Below are 16,446 nucleotides of genomic sequence, written 5' to 3'. Positions count from 1 at the left end.
TTAAATGTCTAGTTGATATTTCAGTGTTAAGTTGAATAGAAGGGAATGGAGAGGTTACGGGCAGGAATACTTGTCACTTGAACACAAATCAATATCAATGGAAGAGAAATATGATTATTATTTTTTCCGCACTTCGTCTGAGTGCCACACACCCCTCTTTCCATTTTCTCCCCTTGAGCTTCACTTCGTAGAAGGAAGCACACTGTCGTAGGAGATGTTCTTTATTATCCCTGCTTCTAGAAGAATCATGATGACTATGGAAACAGAATTTGTGCTTATAAAAGTTGGAGCCAAACATCAGTGTTTTAGGATCACCTTTAATGCTCACTTCCCCTACCAACATTTTCCATTTATAAAAACACAATAAGGACTACTTCTAGGCTTAGAGTTCAGGCATCCATGAGCTTCCGCATTCACTGCACTCTTTCAACAGTGAATATGACATTGATAGCCCAAGAAACTGTAGCAGCATCTAAGATTTGTAATGAATAAAATACGCATGCAAACATTCAATTTTTTTCTTACAAGCCAAAAAGAGGAGAAAAAAAGATATGAAGAAGCTAATCATCTGGATATAACATCATGAAGAAATGACACCCTGTTTTGCTTTGAGAACAAGCTCTTCCGTAGTAGTCCCAATTATCTCATTTGCACGCTTGAGACCAACACAATAATACCGTCCAACTGTATCCTGAATGGGAACAGACTATATTAGAGGCAAGAGAAACATATAAATATTCACTTCAGGATAACTTAAAGCTGGCAATAGACTTCAATAGCCAACAAGAAAGGGACTTATCATACTACTTACTAAGGTAGGCATAGTCGATGCACACTTTCCTGGATCCCAGTTGATAGCAAAATAACATGTTCATTCTCCTAGTTGAGAAAATGCTTATTTCCTTATATCTCCATAAAAAGATTACATTTGACTTCTCTAATCTTATCAATATTTGTTACACAAAAAGTCACCTGGCTTTTATATGCTATTAAATGGACTTCTTAAGAAAATGAGTAGTAGTATCGTAGGAAGACATCTTCTGGCAATTATTTTCTAATCTTTGGTTGGTGAGTAAAAAGTATTTTCCAGAGAAAAGCATTTATCAAAAGATTGATAGTAATGTTAGCATACTGGATAGTGTTTTCACGAACTTTTTAGAATTAAAATAAAAAATAATGTCTAAATTTTAGTAAGCACAATGATGTTAAGTTGAAAGTTGAGAGAATTGTGAAAGAAAATACTTCTATCCATAAGTGAGGGAAGTCATTTACCCACTGTTTGTTGAAAACTGTTTTCCCCTGAAAATCATTTTCTGGTAACCAATATCAAAAAAGCCTCTCTACATTAAGGTCTATGTACACACTACCCTCCCAGACCCCACTTGTGGGATTACAATGGATACGTTGTTGTTGTAATATCAGGAAAATACTTATTCTCCTAAAATATATTTAATGTTCCTGCTTCCAATAAATCCAGATTGTTAGAAGCTCGCTCAAGATTATGAAGACGGGTGAAGCCAAAGTAGGGCGCTTTGCTTCACTTAGTGTTTTACTACAAGCATCAATGCATGTGCTTCTCAGCCCCCATGGGCTGTGTCTTCAAGACAACATTAGACACTAGGTGAGCACAACCAAACAGATGCTGGGGGGAGGCACCCGTTCCATCTTGCAAAGTGATATATTAATTGTTAACAAAACATTATGACCATTTCTTTTTGGTGATTAGGAATACAAACTTAGAAATTTAGTACAAGAAAATTAGTCATGAAAAACATAAATAACACCTTTATATCTATAAAAAAATTATAATGTTTTTTAAACATTAATATGATTTTAACTCCATACATGTTTCCTGATGGTAGCACCTTTCTTCGCTAAAGCAACGTTTATTTGCACTCGAGGCTCAAAGCCCCAAATTAAACCTTAATGTTTTTCTACATAAAGCCTCCTCGTCCTAAAAATCTTAATATGTGTTAAAGTTATTTTACATCCTGTTCAACCAATGTAATCTTTCACATCATTTTCCTGGATGCATCAGGCAGGCATACTCAGTTCCATCAGTGTAGAATTTGTACAACATCCACTTTCACATTGGAAAAGATTTTTCTGGGGTTTTCCAGGTATACCAATAGAGAATGCTCGTATTGAAAAAGGAAGGCTATTAGAGTCTCTTCTTCTATCTACCTGTGGAAAATGGCATCTAGCTTTTGTGCTTCTAATGACCAAGAGGTGCTTCTCCTTCCAAGTTTTCAGACTTCTAGTAGATTAGTGGTTTAAAATTGGAGAGTGACTCACAAATTCCTGCAGATATCCTTAGTCTTTTCCTTAAAGAGGGTCTGTCAACTAGGTCAATCATGTCCATTCCAAAGGATGATGTTTAAAACATTGACCAGTTAAACTTAAAAGCGCTTAACTTTCTCTAAAAGAAATACATGGTGTGTGGTAAGGATCATCTAGTCAGCAAAGAAATGAGCAATCAATAGGAAACAAATGGCTTCGCCGAGTTTGGAATCGTCCAAATACGGAGATCCATAAACTATACAATGAGTGGGAGATTTCTATATGTGAGTCCCACAGAAGTGTCTGTATCTAAATATCTGGCAGCAAGAAAAGAAATTTACTAGGTCAAGGAAAAGAAAAGAAAAGCAAAAGGCTTAATACAGAAGACCAATACTAGGTCAAGGAAAAGAAAAGAAAAGAAAAAGGCTTAATACAGAAGACCAATCTTACCCGAGCAACAATGCCTAATTTATCTAGTTTCTGAACAGCATCGTCTACATCAAAATTACAGCTTACACCAAACTCTTCTTTTAGCAACTCCTCGCAGCGCAGATCAAGATCCTATACCATCACTCAGAATAATGGAAGATTATGTTAGCAGCGAAATAATGGATGGACCCCATGGAAGCATGCATCAAGGAAAAGTACAGGATAATATTCATATGCATGCCAAACATCCAGAGAGAATAAGGGCAGTATACCTCCAAAGTAGCTTTACCCTGTTCCATCAAAATGAAAAATGATATAATAACTTCCTTTACCTGCAAATTTGGCATGGACACCGTAAGCACCAGCTGTAACTTCTAGAAAATTGTATCAGAATCAGTAGCTACATTCAGTACTAAATGCAGTCTCAAGTTATCAACCAATCATATTCATTAAAAGTGGGAACCTTGAGAATATATTTAACCATTTCTGAGTGTCCTATAACAGCACATCAATATTTCAAATATCTTCCTTTCATTTCTTTGTGTTCATGATTGTATCTCTTTAGTCTATCGTATATAATCAAGATGACCATCATATGCTTTTTTCTTTTCTTTGTTCCAGTATAAATTAGAGTTGAAGTATATAAATATTGTTAATCATGTTAAACTGCGCCCATAGATATCACTAAGAAATGAAAAAGAAAAGCTTGTTTTCAGTTCTATTAGCCTTTGTTCCCCTGGGGAAGGAGGTAGGTAATAACATTACTGAAAATTCATATGATTCAATGCATTTGAAGGGGAAAAGAAGACAGAAGCTACATACTTCTTGCTGAATAACATCATCACATAAATGTAGAAGAGTACCCCTTCCACTATCTAGCTGTTTATCATACATAGACTGTGTAATCAAGTTTTGATATGTAGCCATATTTTGTTGAAACCTGCAGGCAAGTTAAGGAAATCAGTTACTAACATACCAGCTTGAAGATGTTAGTAGTATTAGTTACATTCTTTGCAATCATCTGGTGCATTCAACATATAAAACCAGTGTCTCAGCATGACAAGATGCACAACTTAGGGAACTCCATTCAAAAAGAGAATGAACGTTACAAAGGTGGACTGACTACACAATTAAGTTCATGATGTTGAACAGTTGAAGTGCCTTAAATGAACTTAACAAGTGAATAAAGATGTGAAGTGCAGAATACAGTCAGCAGCTAAGAATTAAACAATAAAGGTACAGATAAAACTTTGTTTATCCATAAATATTGATATAGATAGTACTGAAATCAACAGAACACTTAACGTGAAGTATGTCTTTGCACAATAGCCTATCACTGTGGAGAGGATTGCAAACATGACCCATATATCAGCTTTAGGCAATTCAAGAGAACTCACAACAGCAACCTGAAAGAATTAAGGAATACCTGAGTTCAAAACAAAATTCTAAAGGGGAGATAAAAGTAGAGCAGTCAAATCCTATGGGTTTAAAATAACTAACCAAACCAACTATAGCAGACACAAGGAATTTGACCCAATCCATTGGAGTTAAACTGGGGTTCTTTTTCTCTGGCTAAAAAGAAAGAGGAAGATATTATCAAGATATAACAGTTTATAAGAATCTCAGACCCCCAGAGAATAAGCACACATTCTACATAGTTAGGAGGCTGAAAAAAAAAATCATACAAGGACAATTTCCAGGTCAGCCATTGGAATGTGTCTGAAATGCTTCACATAAATTCCTCGGTCCGATTTTGCTGAGGTACCAGCTCTCCTGCATAATTACAACTTGAATACATTATGCAAACAACACAGCAGTGTACAACAAGTGAAAATTAAAGGAACAAAATATGAGCATTATTTGTGCAGAAATGCGCTTCAACCAAACTACTGAACTTAATTATTTTTTTCAAAAATCCCCAAAGAAAGAGAACTTGTACCTGTAGATGACAATTATCCTGTCAAAAGTAGGCTCTTGTATTGTTATCTTGCTCAGCAGACTACGTAAACTGGATTCAGACACGCACAAAAAAGTAAAAGTTGGTAATAAACAACAGGAACACAAAAGAGAAACATTGTTGTGCTAGTGTCATTAATTCACAATTATTAATGTCACTCGATCGGCTAACGGTGGTGAATCCAACAACAGGTCATCCGCTTCAAGCAGTTCAGTCAAGGCATTCGGATATATTAGACGGCAAACTTTCTTGCTCTAAGAAGTAAACACATCACAAGGCATGCACAGAATTTATTAATCCGATTTTTCCAATTATATTCAGGCTTATCGACGCTGAAATTAAAGGTAAATGAACAGAAAATACAGAAGGAAATACACGAAAGCATCCAATATATACTTTGTCAAGGATTTGCTCAAAAATTGTTCCTACAACAACTAGGCATGCATCAACAATTTGGAGGGAGAGTTTTGATTAGAGAAATTATTTGCCAATGTCTTCAAGTATTTTTCTGGTAATGATATTACAAAGATGGGAATTTGATTAAGATTCCTGGAATCTATAATGAAGATGATAGATCTCTATATTTCGTAAGCAATAAAGAACAGAGGGGAACACTTTGTCAGTATCGGTGGTGCCTAAAAAGGAAAAAAATCGCAGACACTCCTCGTGGCAGGGTAATAGAGAGAATAAGACCTTAACTTGGTTCAATGGGAGTGCAGTGTCTACAGACAAGAAGGCAGGAAGGTTTGTGGATAGAGACAAAGGTTCAAAGTACAAGTTGCAGCTTAAGTGGTTTTGGAGAATAAACAAGGACGTATTGTGGAGAGACGCTATAGTATTTGTGACAATATCAGAATTTCTCAATCCATGGATTACCAAACCACCACATCTATCCAACACATGTGGAAGCATCTGAGAATTCACTCGGACACTTTTCAGACATGTACTTCATTAGAAATTGGGAATGGTAAGAAAGTAAGATTCTGGACAGAAACTTGGCTGGGCTCTGCCCCCTTAAAGGATCAATATCCTCTCCTATCTACAGTGGCACAGAATCCTGAAGCACCAATATCAGAATATTGGTCCAACTCTGGCTGGGATATTACATTCAGACATAATATAAATGATTCAGAAGTGGACAGCCTCTGTTCTTTGTTGTCTCATCTACACAGTTTACCTCCCCTTCTGTCCAGGGATGACTCTTTACATAGAAATGTGATGCTAAGGGGTATTTTCTCTGTTATATCATGCTACACACAAATAATTCCTTCCCCAGCTGAAAATTTGCCTTGGAAGTGCATTTGGAAAAACAAAGCTCCTATGAAATTGGAATGTTCTGCGTAGTTGCTGGCGAAAGGAGCTTGTCTCAAACATGAAAATCATCAGAAAAAGGAAGTTAATTTATGTGACAGATATTTGCTTTGTAACAATGAAGCTGAAGATATCAATCATTTATTTCTTCATTGTACATTCACATCTTTTTTCTGAGATTGAACAAAAAGAAAGAAAGATGTACGTACAATGAAGAAATAAATGGTTGATATCTTAAGCTTCATTGTACATTCACATCTCAAATAAGGAGTCTTCTTTTCAACTTATTGGGAATTAAATTAGTAATGCCAAGAACATCAAAGGACCTACTACAATTCTGGCACTTGAGAGGTCTTGGCAAGGTGAAGAGGAAAATTTGGAATACCTCCCTGCAGTGATATGGTGGACTATCTGAAAAAAGAAGGAGTGCAAGAGTTTTTGAGAGCAAATCTGAATCTGTAATTAGTATTAAAAAATGCATATTTTCTCCTCTTTTTTTTATTTTGAGTGCAAGAAGGCTATTGCAAAGGACAGAGATCCCATGACTCATGATTGCCTTCTTGAGCTCATTACACAATTCTTAATGTAGCCTCTTCTTATACTCTAAATTGCGCAGACTCTTCACTTTCTATGCCGCACCCGTGTCAGATTCTCCAAAAATACACTACTTTTGGAGAATCCGACAAGCAACCGTTGACATTTTTGAAGAGTCCGAGCAACATAGCTTATACTTAATTTACAACACTCTTAGCTGAAGTTAATGTAGCCTCCTCTTATACTTTAATTTACAAAACTCTTTGCTGAAGTTAATGAACTTACCTTTAACAATTAAAAAAAACAGAGGGAACAAATTCTTTCATATCATATCAAAACCAATCCCAACCATTTGTTCCCCTACTTCTTAATTCTTATATCTGTCTGTTCTACGTATATCCAAATGGAGTTAGTTAGAATAGGAATAGGAACAAGAATAGTATATAACATCCTACTTAGACTACGAATAGGAATAGGAATAGTATATAGAATCCTACTTGAAAAAGGATTGTAATGTAGTGTCCTAGTTGGAAAAGAAGTCTAACGTAGTGTCTATAAATAGGGTATCAATATAATAATGTAGATACACAATTCAATAATATTTTTCTCCATTATTTCTCACATGGTATTAGAGCCTCTACGATCTTGGTAGAGAATAAAAAAGCTTCTGCAGTTGGCGGGCTGTTATAACTCATATAGCCGCCCGTCTGGCCAATGATATGTCCGCCTTGTTCTATCTATGTTGTTGTTGTTCTCCATTATCCTTTTAATCAGTTGGACATTTAAAATGTTTTTTCCACGGTGATCTCGAGGAAGAAGTCTATATGGAGCAACCACCTAGTTGTCACTTCTCCAAAGGAATGGGGAGGATTCGGTGTGAAAGACCTCAAGGTGTTCAATAACGCTTTGTTAGGGAAGTGGAATGAAGATTTGGGGTGGAGGCGAATGCTTTTTGGAGGGGGCGGTAGCGGAAACATATGGGACTATGGAAGGGAGATGGAGGACTAGAAACATTATAAATCTGTATGGGTATGGTTTGTGGAGGAGTATTATGAAGGGGTGGGTAGATTTTTGGGGACCTATTTCCTTTAAAGTTGGGGTGGAAGCAGGATTAGTGTCTGAGCACATAAGGGGTGTGGGGAGAACGAGTTGAGTTGAGGGAAGTCTTCCCTAATATGTATCGTATATCTTTCCAGGATTGGGAGATGGAAGAATTTCACAATTTGATTGAGTTGTGAATGGGCTAGCCACTCCTAATAATTTGTTGTATGTATCGAGCTGGCGAGAGAGTGGAGATGGATTATACAGTGTTAGCTCTTATTATAGGAGATTACTAGTGTAAGGGGAATGTACTTTCCCCCATGACTATATTTGGATCCCTAGAGCTCCGAGAAAGGTGTGTTTCTTTATATGGTTGGCGGCAAGGGGTGTGATCTTAACAAAGGAAAATCTAAAGAGGAGGATCACCTATGTTAGTTGGTGTTTTAAGTGCACGAGTGCAAGTGAAAATGTAGATCCTCTCCTATAGCAATGCAACGTGGCTAATCAGTTATGTAGTGTGGTCTCAACTTGTTTAGGATGCAATGGGTGATGTCTGGCATAGTGAAGGAGGCTTTACAAAGTTGAACTCATAAGAGGGGGAAGAGAATCTCAAAGGCAATGAAGTGTTGCCCCTTTAGCAATCATGTAGATCATTTGGAAAGACAAAAATAGGAGGGCATTTAAAGGGGTGGAGCAAGATTTTGTAAAATTGTAGAGTAGTGTTTTGTCTCTAGTTTCTTTTTGGTGTACTTACGAGGTCCCTATTTGCATAGAGGATTGAATCCCGTTTGTTGAGAACCATCTCATGCTGTAAATATACCAGTCCGTGGGTAATGAAACTTATTGATAAAAAGATTCACGAGATACAAAAGTGCCTTATCAACTTTCTAAAGCAGCATATCAGTTTAAGCAAAGAATAGAAATACAGAACCACAAAGACCACTTATTAGACCTGAGTTCCATATTTTCAATGCGGATACGTTCAACATATAAGTCCTGATCTTCTGCTTCACTGTTGATCCCATCATCCTTTTTTGGATCCTTCTGGCGCCGTGAACTTGATCTCCTCGAAAACAGTCTATCAGAAGGATTCAGAAAGATAGGAACTTCATTTTGAGTAGAATACAAACAGTAAACAGGTTTACTATACTACTACTTTTTTTTTGTATCTAAAAGCCACACACCTTGTTTTTCTCAAAATCCATCCCCAAATGCGTGCAATAATCATATCCACTTTTTCCAAGAAAAAGTAATCCGTAGTCTTATCAATTCCAATACCACGACGAAAGATTACGTACTGGAAAAGAAAAAAGTTACTCAGTGGCATGATCAAACTGAATCACTTTCATCCTTAACCCTTGAGAAGGAATAATTCAATAATACAGCCCCTAAAATGGACAATAACATGGTGGTACTAAATGCAATTCAAATCAGATCAGGAAACGGTAACGAAATTTTCTTAAGAAAAGTATATATTCATACTACACACTGATAAACCTAATAAATTCCTACTAAGTTTCAGGACAAGGTAAAACATTGATATACCATATAAGTTGAACAGTCAAATAATCCATGTCCATCCATGATGCGGTTTGCAGGTTCAAAGAAATAGTCAAGTCACTATTTACCGTCGTTAATTGCTTGTGTGCACTATTCAGATTTGAGGAGCAGCCCTTAAATGATAATTAATCTTATAAAAACAAGCAAGACAATGAGAGGGTAAAAGATCCCAGTTTGTCCTCAGTAGTAACTCATAACACGCTATTCTGAACCCTTGATTACAAGAATTATCTTCTCACTTAAAAGAAATCATCGTCCACCAAAGACATCAACAACCTAGTACAATCCCACAAGTGGCGTATACGCAGACCTTACCTCTCTTTCTGGGGTAGAGAGGTTGTTTCTAAAATAAAAGAAGAAAAGGCCAGTAAGCACAATATAACAATGAAGTTCCTTAATTAAATGGACGCAAACTTTTGTTTGTGTTTTGATTGGAGTGCAAATTCCTTCTGCCAAAAAAAACAAGCGGCTGCAATGAACATCCCGACACCTAATCTTATGATGGAAATAATAGCATCACATGTGGAGGTAAAGGTGATACACACACTTTATATGTCAATCCTAATTGTTGCAAATCAAGGCAGAGGTATAGAAACCATATGTGGATATCAACGAATCAAGTCGCATTCTTGAATCCCACACCAACAAGAAACAAATTGGGAAATATTCAATTCAGTGAAAATGTCATAATTATAACCAGAAACTACACTAGTAGACCTAGCATCTGGGAAGCCGTTAACTCCATACCAAGTGTCCCAGAAAAAGTAAACACCTCAATTTAAATTGTAACTTGAAGCTTCAGTAAGAGTGATACCTTGTCAGCGAACTCTGGAAGGCTCTCATGAGGATGCTCTGCAAAATACTTCTTTAAAAGCTTTTTGTCAAGCTGCATCCAGGATAAGGCAGAATGAATCACAAAGTCAACAAGCCAAAAAGGAACTATATCAAGAGAACCAATAATTGTTGGAACCAAATTATATGCAGAAGCAACTGGGTAAAAACCTTAGATTCATCAACACTGATTGGAAGATTTAGAAGATATTGCCCGGAATGTGCAACATCAATCTCTTCATCACTCGCTATTTTAAAGTTACTTTTGTCCATAATCTGCATCAGCATAAGAGAAATGAGGATGGAAACTGGAGAATAAAATAAGGGCGCGCAAAAAAACAAAAATGCCATCCCCATTTTCCCTTAATCCTCCAGCTAGATATGGAGAAACATTCAGAATTCACTGCTCTAAGAGCTTGATGCAAGGTTAAATATCCATTACAAGCTTAGTCTCAATAGCAAGAGAACGCAATGCAAAATAATGGGAAACAACTTTAGAGATATATGAATTAATATATAGCCACCATGATTGAAAGACGGAAATATTCCCCGTCCATTCAATTTTGCACATGGGAAATATGTGTTAAGAATAACAAAGAAGAAGAGGAAAAGATGAAGGAAAATGAAGGAAAAAGAAACTTCCACTTCCTGAAGAAAAAACTCAGACCTCTTACCGTTCACCTCACTGGTTGTCTTCCTCCCCTAAGTAAAACCAACAAGTTTTTCTCTCAATGTCAATGGCTACCTCTACAATAGAAGGACAGGCTGTGATCCCTCTCATCTTCCTATAGTTTCAATGTTTAACAAGTTGATGTGCCTCCATGAGGAAGCTAGATCAATTATTCATGTGATACAACCTCTTCAATTTCAGAGGATCTCACACTTAAAAGCTGATGTATGATTCCTTTTTTTTGTTGTTATATATATTTTTCTAGGCCAGAAAAGAGGATAGCACATTGTCCTCAGGTGGGGTTTTCATTTGAGCAAAATCCCACTTGAGCAAATACTGCTGAAGAGTCGGAAAGAATGAGATGGTGACAGACTTACCCTACCATCAGATTCAGTGGCATGTTCTTGAGATGAAGGCTTAGCCTCCACCACCAGCCATGTTCCGACTTTCTCTTAAACTTGAACTTTCTAGATCAGTCAATGGACAGACAAAATGAGGGAAAGATTCAATCAACTTCCAAATCCTTCATAGAAGAATGTGACCTTTGTTCTTCATGTTTAACAAAGATATCTCAACCCTGATTTTTTCGGAGAACAAATTTCTAGGAAAAGAATAACAATGCTAAAACTAAACCATTCTCTGGAATGAAACTGAAGTGGCTGTTGAATTATCTCTTCTATCATTTATCATTTATTTTTAATCTTTAGCCTCGAGAAGTCCTCTTTTATCTGAAAGAAATGCTTTCATTTGAAGTTGATCAAAAGAAACCCCGACTGCCATGTGTTATGAGTGATACCTGGCTAGGTGGACAGTTGGATCTTTGAGGGCCAACAGATGAAAACACAAGTCTCTAGCTCTCAAGTACACTGGCTAGGCAATTTGGGCTTGCATGTTATATTATGAATCTAAACAGCTCATATAGCTGGCTCAGATACCAGATAGAAAAAAATTAAGAGGAAGCTCCATCTTTTTTACCTGAAACAAATATGTCAAAAAATTCTGTTCAAGAACGTCAATCTCATCTGGAGATAACTTCTGCTGCTCCAATTTTTGAGCCCCGTTCACAGGATCAAACAAGGAATATAATTGCTGCAATCACACAATACTATTGATCAGCACAATATCAACATCAGAAAATTAAATTCATTTGCCATAAAATGATGGAGAAAGCATATTTGAACAAATGAAAAGCAACATAAAATTATATTACCATGAGATCCTCAAATTGTAGAAGATACCAAGCATGAATTGTGTACTCAACTCTCTTGCAAAGCTTCAGAAATTCAGCCCGGTCAGAACTATGTTCTGGGCAAGGAGGAAGCCGAGATCATTAGAACCTCAAAACAAAACTTGAATAATCAATCATAAAAAACATTAAAGAGAACCACAGAGATTCATGCAACATTATACAATTTTCATAAAGGTAGTAATTAAAATAATCTTAAAGAAGAAGGGAGAGAAATAAGCTGCAAAGACAGAGACATGATTTATGTATATCCAGAAGGAAAAATTTAACATTTGTGTTAAAAAGTTGTAACATATAAACATCAAAACTCATACAGTGCAGAAAGAGTTTGAAACCTTTTTGGGATTCCAATCCATCAAGTGTCTCTGTAAAATTTCAATCCATCAAGTGTCTCTGTAAAATTCACAAGGAGGGTGCACAGAATCCCTCCTCCCACCATTTTGTTGGTCCAGAACTAACTTATAGCATTGTTTTAACCGTGTTTATAATTTCTACTTACCTATACAACAAATCACATAGAAGGAAGTTGTTTCAAAAGATGTACAATTCTTAGAATCCAGGAGGACTTGATGAAAGATGGAAAGCCTCTATAGGTCGATTAGAGTATATTAAGCTCGTGTGACCATGTAAGGGAAGTGTAAGACTTAGAGAATTCATGGTTATAGAGAAGGCCATATTTGCCCTAAAAGACAGTGGAATAAAACAAGACCATATGAAGCAGAACAGTTGATGAGGATTGACATGACCGGCTCCTTAAATTCAAGAGGAAAGTGTTGGAACTTTTGAGTTGAGTGGAAGTGCCTTACTCTGAAAAAGTAGTTAACTATGAAACTCGTAACTGACACCAAAATTAATCTGGGGATTCAAATTGTCTGTTTTGACTTTAGTGACAAAATCGCATCAAACCGTTAAGGGGTTTACATGAACGTAGTAGTAACATTGTAGGTTTAAATCCTAAAAATTATCAGATTAGTAGTAGAGAAGAGGAAAAAGGGATTCAAGACCAGAAGGAGAGGGAGTAGAATTGAATTACCTATAAGGTCAGCGAGGGCCATGATGAGCCTGGGTTTGAGGACTGGAATAACAGATTCCCGCTCCAATCGGATCACCTCTTTCTTCTTGTCCATTTCGCTTCCAAAGACACAAACAAGGAGAGGATCAAATCGCTCTTTTCATTTAAGGCGACGTTAACGAAGAAGGAAATACTCTAAAGTAAGGTGTAACGGTAGGATATCAACCGACGAAATGAAGCATCCCCACAGACAATACATTGTATTATTCTACGGGTGGGTCCTGCCTTTGCCCTCTATTGTCCGAGTTAGATAGTCTCAAAGTGAATCATTTAGCATTTGAAGATGATATGATTATAATGTGCAAGGCATAAGTGAGAATAATGCAGATGATTACACATACTTTGAAGAGATATGAAGATACTTCTGAGCAGAAAATAAATAAGTAGAAGATTGTTATTTATATGCATTATTCTGTAGCAGGAGGAGAAGCAGTGATAGGTGAGGTAGCAACAGGAATCCTAAGAAAGAAATTTCCTTTCACTTACTTGGGATGTCTTATGTTCTATAAAAGGAAGTAGAAAACATATTATCAGCAGATTTTATAAATAATTGGTTCAAAAATTCAGGCATGGAAAGAAAAATTACTATCCTATGGAGGAAGAGTTATTCTAATAAAACATGTGCTCCAAGGCACCATCATTTATTGTCTGTCAGTCATGAATCCTCCCATGAATGTACTGAATCAAGCTCAAAAAATGATGGCATATTTTTTTTGGAGCAGTTGTGTTAGAGGGAAAGGAAGACATTGGACAAAGTGGACCAAGTTATGCTTGTCAGAGAAGGAAGGGGACTAGACTTCAGACTAATGAAAGATATATCAATGGCCCTATTTTGTAAATTATGGTGGAATTTTCGAACAAAGCCATCACTATGGAGTGAGTATATGAGGAATAAGTATTGTCGAAAGGAGCATGCAAATGAAGTGGTGTGGAGAATAGGAAATGGAGGATCACAAGTGTGGAAGAAAATGCTACAGCCCAGAGATCTTATTGAGCATCAAATCTTTTGGCTACTAAGAAAGGGATCACTGTGGCATGATAATTAGACGGGAATGGGGACTTGTACACCATTACAGGAGAAGACTATGAATAAGAAGACAATTACAAAAGAGTTGATGAATTAGTAAAGAGGAGAAAATGGGACATAGAAGTTTTGAATGATATACTGCCACTGGAGCTAGTAGAGCATATCAATCATAATATTCAACCTCCTGGACAAATGATTGAGTCAGATAAGCCAGTATGGATGATGGACAATAAAGAAACCTTTCTGTGAAATCAGTTTGGTAGTATATAAGGCATAAAGAAGGAGAAAATAAAATTTACAAGTGGATCTGGACAAAAGGCATCCATTTTAAAGTGGCATTTACAATGTGAAGATTATGAAAATTCAAACTACTTGTAGATGACAGAGTGAGAAGATGGGGACTGAAAGGTCCATCTAGGTGTTGGTGTTATGAAAAAACTACTCGGGAGACACTTGCTCATGTGTTCCTGAGATTTTTTTTAGCTAACAGGACTTGGTCCTATTTTTATTCTTTTGTAGGTTTTAACATTGAAGGACTGCACTTGAGGAAAATGATAATGTTATGGTGGGAGAAAAATGTTAAAAAAGGAATGAGACCATACGATAGAGCTATCCCTAGCTTTATAATATGAAAAATTTGGAGAAGGAGGAATAGAATGAAGCACGAGGGAAAGAAGACATCAATTCAGAGAGTTATTCATGATATTACCATGAACATTTTCATGATGATACAAATGAGGAAGCCTAATATGAAATGTCCTAGTAATTGGCCATATATGATTAAAGAATTAGAAGGTTATAGTCCCAAGATGAAGGTAACAAGAGTATTGTGAAATTTCCCACCAGTAGGCTAACTAAAATACAATACATATGGTGGAGCTTCGAAGGGAAATCCAGGTGTAAGCTCCTATGCCTTTTGTTTGAGGAATAAAAGAGGGGATTTACTGTATGCAGAGGGAGCTGCTATTAAAAACACCATTAACACTGTAGCAGAGGCGAAGGCGATTCTAGAACCATGTAAACATAACAGGCAGGAACAGCACAATAATATAATCATTCAAACAGACTCTATGCTATTACAAGATTCTAGATGAAAAATGGTCATGTCCCTGGATAATCACAGAGATGGTGACAAAAATCAAAACATCCTTACAGGACAAACAACATACATTCCAGCACATTCTCAGGGAAGGAAATCAACTACCAGATTACTTAGTAAATATTGCAATCGATAAAGGAGGGTGCAACTACCAAGCTTTCAGCAGTTTGGAAGTAGCAGAAAGAAAGATAATTAACACTGATAAACTAAAATATCCTTATTTAAGAGTAACTCCAGTAAAGGGATAGAAGGAAAAGGGAGGTTCAAAGTGTTATATATTTTGTTTTTAGTTGTTTGTTTATTTCTTTCTTAGTCGATTGGGTCATATAGGGAATGAGTTTTGCCCGAGGTGGTGTAAGGTGGTGTTTATACTCATTACTTCATCAATAAAATATCAAAAATTAACCCAAAAAAAAAACTTCATCGAGACACTGTTTTATCAAGGGTTACTAAATCAAGTTACTTTGCTGATAGTGTTTTTACAATGATCTTATTTTTTCAGCTTTAGCTAAAAATAAAACAAAAATCCAGATACCAATAAGTACATTATGCGACATAACCACCAAAAGAGAAGGAAAAATAAGAGCAAGAACTATATTAGCTATTAAGGGTCTATTTGAAAAATCACCTGGTAATTGAAATTGGTGTAATTACAAGGTAGTAATTACACAGTCTAGTAATTTACGATGATCTGTTTGTTTGTCATAGTGTAATTACAATTGTTCTATTTGGTTGTACGAGTGTAATTGCAAGGTTATATTAAATTTTAAAAATAAAAATTAATTTTCTAAATTTAAAATTTATAATAGACAAATAAGAATCTTTATAAATGATATAAAATTAAATATTAATTAATAAACATACGTTCTTAACTTGGATGTGTGACTTTTGAGCCGATGGTCTTTCGAAAACAGTCTCTCTACCTCCATGAGGTAGTGGTAAGGTCTGCGTACATCTTACCCTCCACAGACCCCACTTGTGGAATTTCACTGGTATGTTGTTTTTGTTACGTTCTTAACTAATATTATAAAAAATAATTTATTTATATTTTTTAAATTAGTATATTTTAAATAATTTAATCAAATAAATTAAAAGTATAAAAAATTTTATGAACATCATGAAATGTATGTTTGATAAAAATGTTAATATTATAAATATAATGTCATAAAATTATTAAAACATTTGACAAAAAAATAATCTATCAAGTTTAACTAAAAAATAAATATTTTGCAATGTGAAATATCAAGTCAATAGTACTTAAACAGAAGAAATTGAAAATATGACATAAATCCTAAATTCAAAACAAAAAATTTAACATAATACTCCTATATCAAAGTTTAACACAACGTACATAAATATGATTTTAAAAATTAAAATACTAACAAAATT

At 35.7% G+C, this 16,446-nt stretch overlaps 1 protein-coding gene across 1 annotated transcript; it reads right to left on the bottom strand.

Moving 5' to 3' along the window:
• Window positions 1-255: 255 nt before the first annotated feature.
• LOC129872998 (uncharacterized) lies at window positions 256-13,150 on the bottom strand. Its single transcript, XM_055947970.1, has 15 exons — window positions 12,893-13,150; window positions 11,824-11,918; window positions 11,589-11,702; window positions 10,115-10,219; window positions 9,927-9,998; window positions 8,737-8,849; window positions 8,505-8,630; window positions 4,649-4,717; window positions 4,395-4,482; window positions 4,210-4,281; window positions 4,015-4,115; window positions 3,532-3,649; window positions 2,982-3,041; window positions 2,731-2,841; window positions 256-691 (listed from the first exon to the last, which is right to left on the bottom strand). Exons 1-15 carry the CDS (start codon window positions 12,984-12,986, stop codon window positions 581-583), a joined length of 1,449 nt encoding a protein of 482 aa, XP_055803945.1. The 5' UTR covers window positions 12,987-13,150; the 3' UTR covers window positions 256-580.
• Window positions 13,151-16,446: the final 3,296 nt, after the last annotated feature.

The sequence above is a fragment of the Solanum dulcamara genome, chromosome 11 (genome assembly GCF_947179165.1).
Source record: "Solanum dulcamara chromosome 11, daSolDulc1.2, whole genome shotgun sequence".
NCBI lineage: Eukaryota > Viridiplantae > Streptophyta > Magnoliopsida > Solanales > Solanaceae > Solanum > Solanum dulcamara.
This window is presented reverse-complemented; position numbering and strand designations above follow the sequence as displayed.

Excerpts from the sequence above, each read along its gene's own strand:
- LOC129872998 (XM_055947970.1), bottom strand. The coding sequence starts at position 12,986 with ATGGACAAGAAGAAAGAGGTGATCCGATTGGAGCGGGAATCTGTTATT. Across the intron at positions 11,919-12,892 it reads GGCCCTCGCTGACCTTATAG|AACATAGTTCTGACCGGGCT; the intron begins GTAATTCAATTC and ends CTCCTTGCCCAG. Across the intron at positions 4,116-4,209 it reads TGTCTGCTATAGTTGGTTTG|GTTGCTGTTGTGAGTTCTCT; the intron begins GTTAGTTATTTT and ends TAATTCTTTCAG.